Here is a 13,549-nt window from a genome sequence, read left to right on the forward strand (position 1 = left end):
CTCTTAAGACTCCATGCCCTCCCTCCCTCCCTCCCTCTTTCTCTCCTTCTTTTTTTCCTCTCTTGGACCCATGCCATTCTCGTTACTCAGTTCTGGCTCTGCGAATTACTTCATCATACCAACTGCGCCATTTCCAGGACGAGCTGTTTCTTTTTTCAATTTATAAAATGCAGCAGAGTTATGCTACTGAATGTTAAAAAGTCCATTACATCCAAAATATCGGTGACTGGTTTGGGGTTTTCTGTTCCCCAAAAACAAAATTCACTAACGCTGGCGGATATGTGCTGTCGAGAAACGGTGAGAATGTTATCTGTATTTTTAGGCGCAATGTTTGTTTGCAAAGCACCCATCACCAAATCGAAAGATAGTTACAGATGCACTTGAAGTCAGGCAGAATCAGGTGCTGTGCGCTGCGCCATGCCCTACCCTGCCCTGCCCTGCCCTTCTCCGTGCGTTATCGTGCCCAAAGTGTGCGGCCTGGGCCTTTAGGCTACCTGTCACGGAGAAAACTGTCATCTATATATACCCTGTAGATCCGGATTTGTGTGAACAGACACACAGTCACAAATTCGTATCTAGGGGAGTATGTAGTTGATATATGCGCTACACCACCGATGGAGAGCAAGGACCGCAGCCACTGGCGACATGTTCTTACTTTTTATGACTGGCTTGTTTATTATGTATGTGTGGGGGGAAACACTTGACATGCTTAGATATTTTTGCCGTGTTGTTCAGACATTCTGGGAGGGTAGGGTATGTTTTATTGAGCTGGAGGTCTCTTTGCAGGCGCGAGGAGTATGTGCGTGCGCTGATGCTACCACTAATGAGGAGCATGGGTGCCCCCTCTATCTGCTTTCGATTTTGACGGCTTCGATTGAAGCAACAAACATGTTTCAGTGTGATATCCACTTGATATAAATTCGATATTTACCATAATGACCCCCCAGTTTGTACAGAGGTGTTCGGGGAGAGATGTTAGACCCAACTTCTTTTGTCGTTCTTTATGGGGTGGGGGTCCTATTACTATGCAAGGTGTGTAAATGCGTGCGTGGGATGGGAGCTCTGCTTTGGCGGTACTAACTGCTCGAATGCAAAAGGTCTTGCTGTGATTTAAGAGGCTTTGTAACCTGAATTAGTTGATGAATTTTCTATCGATCCCAAACAAGCCCAGATTAATCTCTGACAGTCCTCTCGGCTGCACGCGGCTCACACCAGAGACATTGCCTTGCGCGAGCGCATTATTAGTGAGGGCGAGCGCATTTAAAGGCTTGGCCATGGCAAGTCCTCTGCATTACTTTTTGTCTGGCACCTCTGTTTTCCAGAACGCAAGCCAGAAAAGAAAAACTCCGGATTACTACCTTAAATATCGTGACTGGGTATGTGCGCCTTGGATAGCCCATGCGCATGAGTTTCTCATCTAACGAATTGTAGTGGAGTGGAATGGGGAGGGGGGACTTGGAAGTTATCCACACAGACGTGTAACTGTCAGGGAAATACGTCACGCATTGCAGACTTATAAGCTTTCGTTTGTTATTGTTTTGATTCTCTTGCCTGACTATCTTCCGCATGTTATCATGAAAAATATAAAACATCTGAAAATCAGAAAGTATGCGCGGCTGGTGCGCGCGGTCTGCTACGGCTAATCCCATTTCCTTATCCGGGAATTGCAAGGTTCCACGCGATTGGCTGCCGCTGTCACATGGATTCTTAACTTTGTTCACTTGACAGAAAGTAGGAGGGTTCTGCGAAACAGGGAAACGAGTAAAGGGATAGATATAAATTTTAGTATATTTTGTGTGCAATTCAAGGAAATTAATGGCCATGAGTTCCTATTTGATCAACTCCAACTATGTGGACCCGAAGTTTCCACCCTGCGAGGAATACTCCCAAAATGACTACCTACCCAGTCACTCTCCCGACTACTACAGCGCCCAGAGGCAGGAGCCTGCCTTTCAGCATGAGTCGATCTACCACCAGCGGTCGGGCTGTGTCGACCCGCCTTACTCCGCCTGCCAGGGTCCGGGGCAGCCCGCGGTGGTTATGTCGCCGAGGGGGCACGTACTACCACCAACCGGACTCTCAACACCTATCCCTGAGCAAAACCATCACTGCGACTCCGTAACTCCGAGCCCACCGCCCGCTTGTGGCCAGAATCCCATTAACCAAAGCTCTTCCTCGGCAAACTCACGCAAGGATCCCGTGGTTTATCCCTGGATGAAAAAAGTCCACGTAAACATTGGTAAGTGCTTCTTCTAACTTCTGCCCTCTCTGCCGTGTTGTGCTGCTATGCTGCAGCCTGGTTGGGGAAGCTTAGATGTCCGGTGCTAAATCTATCCCTCTCCTTGTGAGGTAGCCCTCCGTCGAGATTTACGATCGGCTGTTTGCAGGGCAATATAATTACACCCTCCATAAATTTTTATGGCTCTTCTAAGCCAAGTACCTTTGAAGTCTATGCAACCTTCCCTTTCTAATTTCTACTAGGGTAGGTTTTATTGCGGCGCAAGAAAAGCCATACGTTAACTTTTATGCCTTCGTAATTTGGTTTTAAGTGGCTGGATATATAAACGTGTACTCTCCTCTGTCACTTCTCTATTGTGAGGTAAAAGTTTTATGGAAGCTGGAATATTCATATTTATGGACAAGATCATAAAGCACTTTGCTAAGGCAAACAGTCCAGCTGTATTATTAAGGGGGGTATTTTGTGCGATTATCAGTGCTTTGAAATGTATGCTGGAAAATAGACGGGGACAAATGCGAGTTTTACAAAGTCAAACGCTATCAGCATGTCTACAGAGCGTAGCGAGGCGACAGAAATAGCAACGCCATATAATACTTTTTGGTGTGTGGCGCTGCTCTGTGCTTGGCTTTTGTTACGGACATGTTTTCCATGTTTTATGGCATGCCCACACATTTAACATGGATTCAGGCGTTCGGTGCCTATTTGCCCTGCATGGCGCACGTCATTGTGCCTCTGGCCCCCCTGACAGAAAGAGCCCACCTCACAGACAATGATCTGTGGCCTTTTTTGCATGCTGCTCTGTTGTGTTGTGCTCAACAGATAGGATGAAACACTTTCGTGAATCAGTGTGTGTGTGTGCACGGTGCATGACTAGATTTGATCCAAGCTGTGTTGATTATTGTTCTTGTAGGCCACCTTTTCCAAGATGTTTACTCACAGCTTTTTCCCCATCTGGCTTTGTTTCTCAACAGTAAGCCCAAACTATACAGGAGGTGAACCCAAACGCTCCCGCACAGCCTACACGAGACAGCAAGTTCTAGAGTTGGAGAAGGAGTTTCACTATAACCGCTACCTGACCCGCAGACGCCGGGTGGAGATAGCCCACACCCTGTGCCTCTCCGAACGTCAGATCAAAATATGGTTCCAGAACCGCCGTATGAAGTGGAAGAAGGACCACAAGCTGCCCAACACGAAGATCAGGTCCACTAACTCATCCAACACAAACCCGAGCGGCGTGTCGACACTGGGGAGTTCACAGAACAGGAGCAGCGGGCCCCCACCAAGTCTATAGCCACTCTCCCTTCACACCCACTCCCAAATAAACGCACTTTTTCTACAGTGTCTGGAGAGGGCCACGCGTGGATTTTAGCCACGCGGCTCTGCCCGTCCTCTATCTCTTTATTCACTGACAGGGATGCTACTCAAGAGGGTTAAGGAATGGAGGACGAGGAGGAGGAGGAAGAAGGAAAAATATGTCCGATTCTAAGCCAGAGAAACAGAGTGGGGCAAAGAGTCCAAATACAAACATTTCCACAGATGTGTTCTCTCTCTCTCTCTCGATCCAGTTCCCTCTTTTAGCCCGCGCCTCTCTTGTTCTCTCTCCCCCTCTATTAGAACAGAAGGCGGCAGATAGTTTTCAGATTTGGTGAAGATGGATCCGCGTTTCATCTTTAATCACGCCAAACTCGGTCCCATTTGTCATGTTTACTCTGCGGTACAAAGGATGAACCGTAGGCCTGCCCATTACCTCGACGGCTAGCGTTCTGTTTAATAAATGAGTCTCCTTGTGTCTTCAAGCGCCGTTTTCTTACTGCCCTTTCTGCCTTCCGTTCAGAAAACACAACACAGCGAGCACGGCTGTCCAAATATGAAGTTTCTCGTCCTTAACTCAGAATTTTATTTTCTTTAATGTTCATTATTTTAATTTCTTTTTTGTCTTCTGTTCTCAGAGGATGCAATGGCAAGAAGACGTAGAGCGATAGTAAAAAAAAAACAAAAAAAACATATCGCTCAGCATGTTACAAGGACTGAACCCTTGCATATTTTCGATATGTAATCAGCATTATATCTGAAATAACGGGGAAATATAAGGAAGACATTTCTTCACACACAGGAGAAAGTCACTGCTATTTCGTTAAGCTGGACATGGTTGTATGCTAAGAACCAAAACCTGGTACATCGCAAATCATTTAAACAGAGCACTGCTAAGTACTGTGTGAATTACCTCAAATGTAATTGTGTTATTTTTTGTTTTTGTTTTTGTTGTTTTGTTTTTTTGATGAAGTGACAGATTTGAACTAGTTTGACTTAGCCTACATGACAAGTATCTGCAATAAGAATCTATTCATTTCTTGTGAGTGAAATGTATAATTTAAGTCAAATATGTGGCCAGGGTATTTTGTTTTCAGAGAAAGGGGTGCGTGTATTTGCATGACTGAATATACACATTTATTTTAGCGTTTATCCTCTCGACCCTCTATGCCTTTTCAGGCACATAAACACGCGCACATGTCTGTTGTCTTTCTTTCTCCTTTCTTTCTTTTTCTCTTTTCTTTCACGCTTTTCTTCTCACCCTGTGCCATTTGGGTATTTGCCTTTTATGTCTTTCGTTTTTTACATTCCAAAGATCCGTCTCGACGCTGGTAAATGACAAATGTATTTTATTCCCCCCAATTTTGTATGTTGTCCTCTCTCCCTGCTTACTTCTATCTCTATCTCTGTCTTCCTTGTTACTTGTAAATAGCTAGAAATTTAATAAATTGCGGAAAAGCATCTCTCTTTTTCTCCTTTGTGTCCTGTCCTTCTGTCGCCATGTTCAGCTGAGACCCTCTTGGGCGCTTTGAGGAATCAAGTGATGGAGAAAACGCCAATAGTTGCTCTGATATGCCAAAGCATACATTTTTAATTGGATTTCGGTCGGCCACATAGCATTTGCCTTTTGCTTTTAGGGCCTATATGCAGACCTTCTTCAATATCAGTGCATATCGGGCCTGTGATTTATATCGAGCGTCTATGAGTAATCCTGCTACATTAGGCCTTGTAATCTCGTTTTAAATCACGGCTCCTTCGTTTCATTCTCCACCCGCCTTAATTTAACGGTGCTCACACTCGCTGCTCAACGATGCTGAGAGAGGAGTTAAAGTATAGATCCCCGTTTCGAAAAAAGGGCCGAACAAGTAAAATTGTTTCTCGGCTCGTGGGCTTTTAATGCTTTAATGAGTGTAATTTTTGCACAACAGTTTTCTGGGCTGCTCGCCGGTGCGCTGTGTGTTTTTTATATTACAAAGGAGCAGGCCGGTGCCATAGCTCAAACCCTGACAACCAAATAGATAATCAAGAAGACAAATGGCTTCTTTTGGAAGGCGCGGCCCTTGTATTAATTTTCATTTTCTTTTCTTAGAGCAGGTATCGAAAATATAGAGCAGGAGAAAATAACATTCCGTTTGCCTGCATTGAACTTTAAACAAAAGTGTGCCCTCAAATTGGTCTGCTAGCATTCCGTGGCAGGCGAGAAGACTTTCTATTACTCGCGCCCTTATATCGGCGAGATCCCCCTTCCACGCGAGGGGCTCGATCCATTTATCTGTTTTCTTTCCTTTATTTATGAAATGGCCCAGCAATATTACAACCGTCACACTCCTCAAGCCGCCGAGATGTGTCTAGTCAACGAAACAGCTATACAGCCTCCCTGCAGGTCCTAGGTCCATCTCAGCCTTTTGTAGAGGTTTTGGACTTTATTTTTAGATAGGCTAAGTGAGAATTTAGAATGTGAGACTTTTAGCTTAGGGGTGAAAAAAATAGCATGCTTTTACGGAGATACTTGTGCAACTTACTGTCACACAAAATACCCTAATTTAGAATTCAAAAGGTTACTGTTGGCCCCATGTCCAAATGTTGTGATATTTTGTGGAAAAAAGTACCTGACGTTTACATGGCAAGATGATCTCTTCCCTGTGAACATTTATCTCTTTGTAAGAAAGGGCCAGGGGCACTCGCCATGTGAAAAAAAGTGCCTTCTGCGTGTGGCATCTAATACAATGCGCACCTTGGAATCCTATTCTTAGACCCCGATATCGAAAAGGCCTTCTGCCGCTAACGACTGAATAGGGGTGAACAGATTTCTTAGGGGGCCTGAAAGTTCACCGCCATTATTTGTGGACACGGCCCAAGAAAAATGTGAGAATTATACAGAAAAATCATTAATCACCGCTCCTTTTTACACACTTCTTTTCTATTGTCATTCAGCATGGGCCTTCTGCTAAGAGGGAGACAAGTCTTGGAAGACACTTGAAGATATCCCCCTTCCACCCTCCCTAACATCTCAACGCCACCTTCTTTTCAACCAAGTCCTGCTTCAAGAAAAAAACGGCTTGGAAAGGCTGCAAAAAGCACAGAAATGTTAAGACAAGTGAGAATCTTCGCAGGACGCAGGATGGCAGCGCGAAAGGTAAAGGCATTTAGTTTGGTGTTTGGATTTGGTTTACTTTGGAGTTTTTATGGCTTTATGGCCCTTGCCCCATTTGTGCTGACCCGGGGACAAGTGACGTTTATGGCGGCTCTGACTTTTGGAGACCGGCTGTTGCTGTAGGGTGGCTTCTTGCTCTGGCGTCTTCATCTAGGTTTGGGATGAGAGTACAATTTGTTTTACGCTAGGAGCACATCAACACTGTTCAGTTGCTTTTCTTGTCTGTGGTTATTCTGTGCGTCAGAATAATGAGAGCAACAGCGATTGTGATTGTAGCCTATGTCACGTCGTGTGTCCTGTCTGTGCATGTTAGTTGAGTATATTTCGGTGAACTTGTATGTCTATATTTATATAGTAACCGATTTGTGGTCTCTGAATAAAATCATTGTAGAAGTACTGAATAACGCACATTGTTTTGTGCATGTGTGTTGCACCATGAATGCATTGCATGTGGCTATAGTGGCAATAGTGTGTGTGTGTGTGTGTGTGTGTGTGTGTGTGTGTGTGTGTGTGTGTGTGTGTGTGTGTGTGTGTGTGTGTGTGTGTGTGTGTGTGCGTGTGTGTGTCACATCGAAGGAGACAGTTAGGCAGACACCGAGACAGAAAGGGACTGTGTATTATTTATAGTGTGTACATGTTAGGTCTGGGTGTAAATATTACTGGTCATGTTTTGTTGGCACACACTGGGTGTTCAAAACAAACCTATTTTAGGGGTGCATATTCAATCTGTATTTTCCTACATCAGGAACTGATTCTGATTTTGGGAAGGCCTAGGCTACTAGGCGCATATGGGTTGGCTGGGTGCGCATTTGGGGCCTTCAAATGTCTCGGCTCCACGCAGAGCAGGTGAAACGTGAAATAAAAAAGAGGGCAACTAGATTGCAAAAAACGATTTTGTAGGAAAGCCCTGTACAACTCAGTGAATTCAAATTGCTTCATGTAATTGCGCACGTTTGTGTTCTTAGTTGCGCACAAATGCCTCCGATATGCGCTCACCGCAGTTTAACCCCACCACAATCGATCCTAAGCGATTAACAGCAAAGGACAGGCGTTCTGGCCCGGTTGCTCCTGTGTCCACTCCAGGCTAGGAAGAATCGGTGCGTGGAAAAAGACTAAAACAAATTGTAAAAAAAATATAGCACACGGTATCGAGGGAAGAGCTGGGGAATCGATGGTTGCAGTGAACAGCAAAATGGCTACAGGGTTCAAGCAGAGGACACGTTCCCCTGACCGATGAGGTCCGCTGCGAAGGCACAGACTGACCCCCTTGAAACCCTTGACCCGCCGCAGACTGGACATGGCTCCGGGTTACATTTTGGGCTCAACCCCGGGGCAAGGTAGTCATAACACCGCAGCTTGTGCACTGTAGCCGGGGGGCACACGCTATCTCTCTCCTAAGACACTCCAATAAACTGATGGGGCCTTAAGAAAACACAGGCCGTGGCCTTGCCTAGACCCTTCTTTTTTTCTCCCTCTCTGATTCACCCAAAGTTTGTGGTTGCCATGGTGCAAGGTTGACAGTGGGAGACCCCTCTCTATGCATGTCTGTCTGCAAAGCTTTGTTCACTTTACCTCTGCACATACACATGCTATGTGTGTTCCAACTTGCATGACTTTGTTTTGCTGCCATTATTGCTATCATCATTTTTTGCCAGAGGTTCTGTGTTGCCGCCTATATGATCTCCTCAACCCCTCTTCCTCGCTCACTGCTTCCATGAGAGAGATTTGTTGGAGGGTCTGTTGGGATGGCCCGACATGGTGCGGTGGTGTTGCCTGTTTTAGCTCACACGCTGCTAATTGCGAAACAAATAGCCTGTGCACACAGCTGAATTATTATTGTGGAAAGCCGGAGAGCGGAGGTCAGCGCCGCTGCAGTCACTGCAGATATATGACCAGAGCACGCGAGCACCGCGCGGCAGAGCTTGGAGCCCTGGATTTTTTTTTTGAACAAAAGAGACACATATTAAGTAAAGGTGAGCCCAAATGTTACCACAGCAACGAGCCCCCCCTCACAAAAAAACCCACACAGTACCACACTGCTAGTCGCTTACACTGACTAATATTTAATAATTCGTTGATGTATGAACGGAATCATACTGTAGCTTGTTTTATGTTGAATGTTGTAGTGTTTAGAGTCGTACTATATAAGATTTCAGTCTGTGGTCCACCAGATTCTTTTAATGACTAACTGCATTTAAGTGCAGCAGGGGCGCAATTGTGACAGTGCTCATGCCCTATCAATAATTAACCAGGTAAAAAGACAGATTGAGACTCGCCAATGTCAGGGCACGCAGAAAAGAAAAAGAAAACAGTGAGAGTAATAAATAACTATTTATTGATCAAATAGATTTCGAAAAAACGTTTCTAATCGACTATTGGCATTCTTAGTGTGTGACAGCAACATAGTCAGGCTCCTTAGCTGTTACAGTAAGCATTCAAACTAGGGTTATCTTTATCCTTATCAAGTCTCACACTTGTGCTGAAATGCCTGTTGAGAAATAGATTACGTGTGCGTACACGAGTGTACACAACGGCTGATGTAATAGGATAGTTATTATGAAATATAGCCTGGCGCCAGTTGCAATTAATTTCTGCAAAATAGCTCCAAACTATTTTTGTCATGTTTGAGAAAAAACATTCACTTTTTCCTGCCATATAGGCTACAATAACCATTAAACACTGGTCAGGATTGAGTCAGCCTTTTGGAGTAGGAGTTTTGTCAGATGTGAGGTGAGGACACAGTGGCTTGCCGCTTTCGCTGAAGGGAGCGCGTCTCTTTCAGAGTATATTTCAAATGGCAGTGTGCGTGGCTCGCCGCCTTTGACAGGTTTACGGGCCGCAATAAAAGAGACGCGCCGCCCGTAAATCATGCCTCTTGTGCCGGTACACACCAGGCCTTCAAAAGGTTATGTTTTCAGGAACTGTTCAAAGGCAATTTGCACTGACAACCACTGCTATTATTAAAAAGACACGTTTTTATTCCCTATATTATTATTAAATAAGCTATTATTATTATTATTATTATTATTATTATTATTATTATTATTATTATAGTACTAGTTATGCTGCGGCTGGTCTAGTATTACACGAATTAACTTAGTGGACTAGTTGCAAACAGCTTATGTTAAAATGACAGCTGTTTTTCTGTAAGGTAAATGTCATCATGTCGATTTGAGATTGACCTTTAATTCTGCGGTATACATTTCGTACAGCCTACCCCATGTTCTAATGGACGGTACAAATCGCTTGCCTATGAACATTTATTATGTAGTCTATGTAAGTTAACTATATACATTAATTTTCTAGATCAGCCCTACATTATTCGTCTATTGATATACATTTGTGCCTCTGTGCGTTTTCGTTGTGATTGTATTTGTAGTGACAGTAAAATGTTTGTAATGACATTCAGTAGAGGTATTCTGCTGATAATTAGTAGATTGTTTTGGTTTCTGTTAAGAGAAAAAAAGATAAATTGCATAAGCAGTTTTGATGTGTGGTTATAAGAAACACTATTGCTTCTTTCAGCCAACAGACCATCACGAACCTATATCATATCACAGACACTCAAAAATATCACAAAAATATAGAAAATACCAGAGGCTGTTATATGGCATTTTAAAGGATTCTAACTATCCATTAGATCATTTAGCGTGTTGTGACTGCGTGTGCGCGCTATAAGTATTGCTAACGAATGATAGCCTATGTATTTGGCATTTGCTACAGAAGCATCAGTTTCCATTGTGCGCATTGGTTATTAGCTTGGACACAATGCTGCCTTTTGAGAGGAAGAGGGTGATGTTGATTTGAGTCACAAAACAAAGCTAATCTTGAAATTCATTTGTTTCTGAGTGCAGACATAGCATGTTAGTGCAGTTTCTTTTTTGGTGGAATGAGAGTGAGTTTGCCACCTCCACCCCTCTCCACACGCTCCCTGGACAGCTACCCCTGAGCTGTTTTCCCCCTGTGTGCGTGGTGGAGGGGGGCGAATGCAAGACACGGCAGAAGTCTCCCCAGTTTTCCAGCTATTGTTTGACCTTCAGGAGAGTCCTGTTGGTTGCACTCGTTGCCTCGACACAGCCTCGGGTCTATTGTTCGGCTGTTATAGTCTAACCAGCGAGCCTCTTCCACGGAGAGAGGGAAAAAAAACAAAACTATTACTATACAAAAAGCTCACGGCAGGGTCTGTGCAAAACCAGCCCTTTGATATGTGCATTGCTACACAGTAAATTCTGCAGTGCTCATTTAACACTTAGAGAGTTCATTTGAGTCCATTTGGACTTAAATGAACTCTGTAAGTGTTGAATTAACACCACAACATTTACTGTGTACCTGTCCAAATTTGCTGTCTAAGGCTCCCCGTGAAAATGAACTTCCTCACGCTACAGGCTATAACCATCATCTGTGCAAAGTGCAAAAGAAGGCAGTGATAACATTGCTCGAAAACAGAAAAGAACATCATACATATATTTGAAATACTGTCTTATCTAGGCTATGTGACTACGAAGGCACAGAATATAAAAGGAGATAGCATATGGCAGGTAAAGCATCTGGTTACCCTATCCTTTTACGCATGGACTGGAGACCAAATTACAGAAATATAGAGCAAAACACAACACCCAATTTATTTGATTCTTTAATTCAGTTTCAAACACAGATACATGGATGACATTGTCATTAATACAAAGCGATTCAGGCAGTACATGGCAACTGTAAAGATCACACACTGGCGAGACGTGTACTTGCCAAAATTACGGATTTAATCTGATATAAATGAAATGTTAAGATGTTTCTGCGATCTGAAGCGAAATTACGCTGCTCCGCGACAACGTAGACAGCAATACAGAACAGTAGCTACATACAAGTTTCTCATAACAGTTCGATCACAGTATGTTTAAGACTCTACTTATAGGCTACTCACCCCCTAAGTGCCATTTTGAATACATGATAGTGTTATTTCGCCACCGGCATCAGGTCGCACAAGTTGAGGGTACATTTAAAAAAATATATATATATATTTATGTTGTATGTTCGTATAAATTCAAGTTAAAGGCGAATGTCTGTACCACTGAGGCAGAGTGGTCCCGCGAGCTTGCTGGGAGAGTCACCCCCATCCCCCTCCTGGTCACGTGATTCATTAAATAATTAATGCAGTGGTTGCAGAATAGATATGTATTCGTCAGGAATATCGCAGACATGGTCTCCCTGTGTCTGACGTGAAATTCAACTGTCCTTTTAAAAACAAGCCCTATAGCAGAGGAAAAAAAGAGAGCCACAGACACACGCGGAGGCTGCCATAAACCAAAATTGGACGGGAGCACCTCGGCGTGTGGACATTGTGAGTATAGCGGAAACGGGGGACGCCACTTCCATGCACGTACATTGCTGCATCGTTCCGGGCTTGCCCTAGTCCATGAATTATTTGCCGTTTGTGATATTGTGGTAAATATGTCAGAAAATATTCATCTTGCCATACCTTGTCATTGTGCATGCACGTCTGAGAGCCCATTCCATTGTTTGACTTTTAAGTTGAGGCAACAGGACTGATATGATTTGTCATAGCTTTGCACTTGTTCTCATATCATCTGGTATGTTTATATTTTAGATTTTAGAATGCTAGAGGAATCTTGTCCTGTCCACATCCCATCCCATCCCATCGCTCTCTCTCTTCCACGGCATGTCCCTCACCCTCTCTCTACTCTTTTCATTCAGCTACTTCGCTTGATTTATAGTGATTTGTGTGTCAGCGACGGCGGGGCTGCCATTGTGTGTTTGTGAGGGAGTTGTGTTGTTTATGACCGTCTGTGCGATAAATCATTTCGGTGGGAAAATGATGAGCGAGCGATGATACCGGGGAATGAGGAAGAGATTCCTGGCTGCACGCTCCACGCCGGCCCTCGTGGCATCCTCCGTGGCGGGCTGAAACCCTCCTTCTTTCCCCCCATTCCCTCTCTTCTTCCCTCTCTCCTTCCACTTGATTATCGCGGGGCGATTCACATGCAATGGATCAGGAGCTAATACGGAACGGCCTAAGTAGCTGCGGGTCTTGAGTTACTGCATATACGATTACCAATTAAGGGAAGATTTGTTTAAATTTGGCAAAGGGGGAACGCCTCGCCTCCATGTAGATCTCATAAAAGCGCCAGAGTCAGAGCCCGCCTGGAGATTTATCGCCAGGGGTTACATACCTGGGTTGTTCCTCTTTTTCGCCACACAGGAGAAGAACTTAATTTGAAAGCAAACTTCATGAGATGGCTCTGAGGAACAGAACAGCGCTGAATGGTTAACTACATGATCTACAGACTCTTAAAAAGGCTAAAGGCTTTCTTTTTTTAAAGCAGGGATTAACTGATTTCATTCTTTGAAGGCGTTGTTAGATTTTGCACATTTTCGTGTGTTTTTGTCCAGATATGTTTCTTCTATACAAGTATGATGCTACAAGACATTACCAGGAATTACAGAAACATTTGTTTATAAAGGTAATGAAAAGACATTGAGGTTGGGATAGCCTACACTGTGCGACAGCAACGGGTGTATTACAGTCTTTTAGGGCAGGCGGCGCAGGTAGAAACCCAGCGTAGTGGGGCTGAGGCACCATCGGAGCCATTTATCCATTTCATTGTGCAACCTGTCTTACCTGAGAGGAGGGGGAGGCTTCCCGAGCGTGGCTCCGACACTGCTAAATCTAGTTTATGACGCGTTAATGTTATTTTGACTGGGCGGCAATATTTGTACAGCGCTCTGATGCTGCCGAATGAATGGACAGCCACATTCTTGGGCAATAAGGCTACAATAGGAAAATAACATAGGTTTTGTATGCTTGTTTACCAGGTTTTTTTTATTGTTAA

At 44.1% G+C, this 13,549-nt stretch overlaps 1 protein-coding gene across 1 annotated transcript; it reads left to right on the top strand.

Moving 5' to 3' along the window:
* The first annotated feature begins 1,627 nt into the window (after positions 1-1,627).
* hoxb4a (homeobox B4a) lies at positions 1,628-3,545 on the top strand. Its single transcript, XM_063188031.1, has 2 exons — positions 1,628-2,239; positions 3,211-3,545. The coding sequence occupies exons 1-2, from the start codon at positions 1,816-1,818 to the stop codon at positions 3,528-3,530; spliced, it is 744 nt and encodes a 247-aa protein (XP_063044101.1). The 5' UTR covers positions 1,628-1,815; the 3' UTR covers positions 3,531-3,545.
* The last annotated feature ends 10,004 nt before the right edge of the window (positions 3,546-13,549 follow it).

The sequence above is a fragment of the Engraulis encrasicolus genome, chromosome 2 (assembly GCF_034702125.1).
Source record: "Engraulis encrasicolus isolate BLACKSEA-1 chromosome 2, IST_EnEncr_1.0, whole genome shotgun sequence".
NCBI lineage: Eukaryota > Metazoa > Chordata > Actinopteri > Clupeiformes > Engraulidae > Engraulis > Engraulis encrasicolus.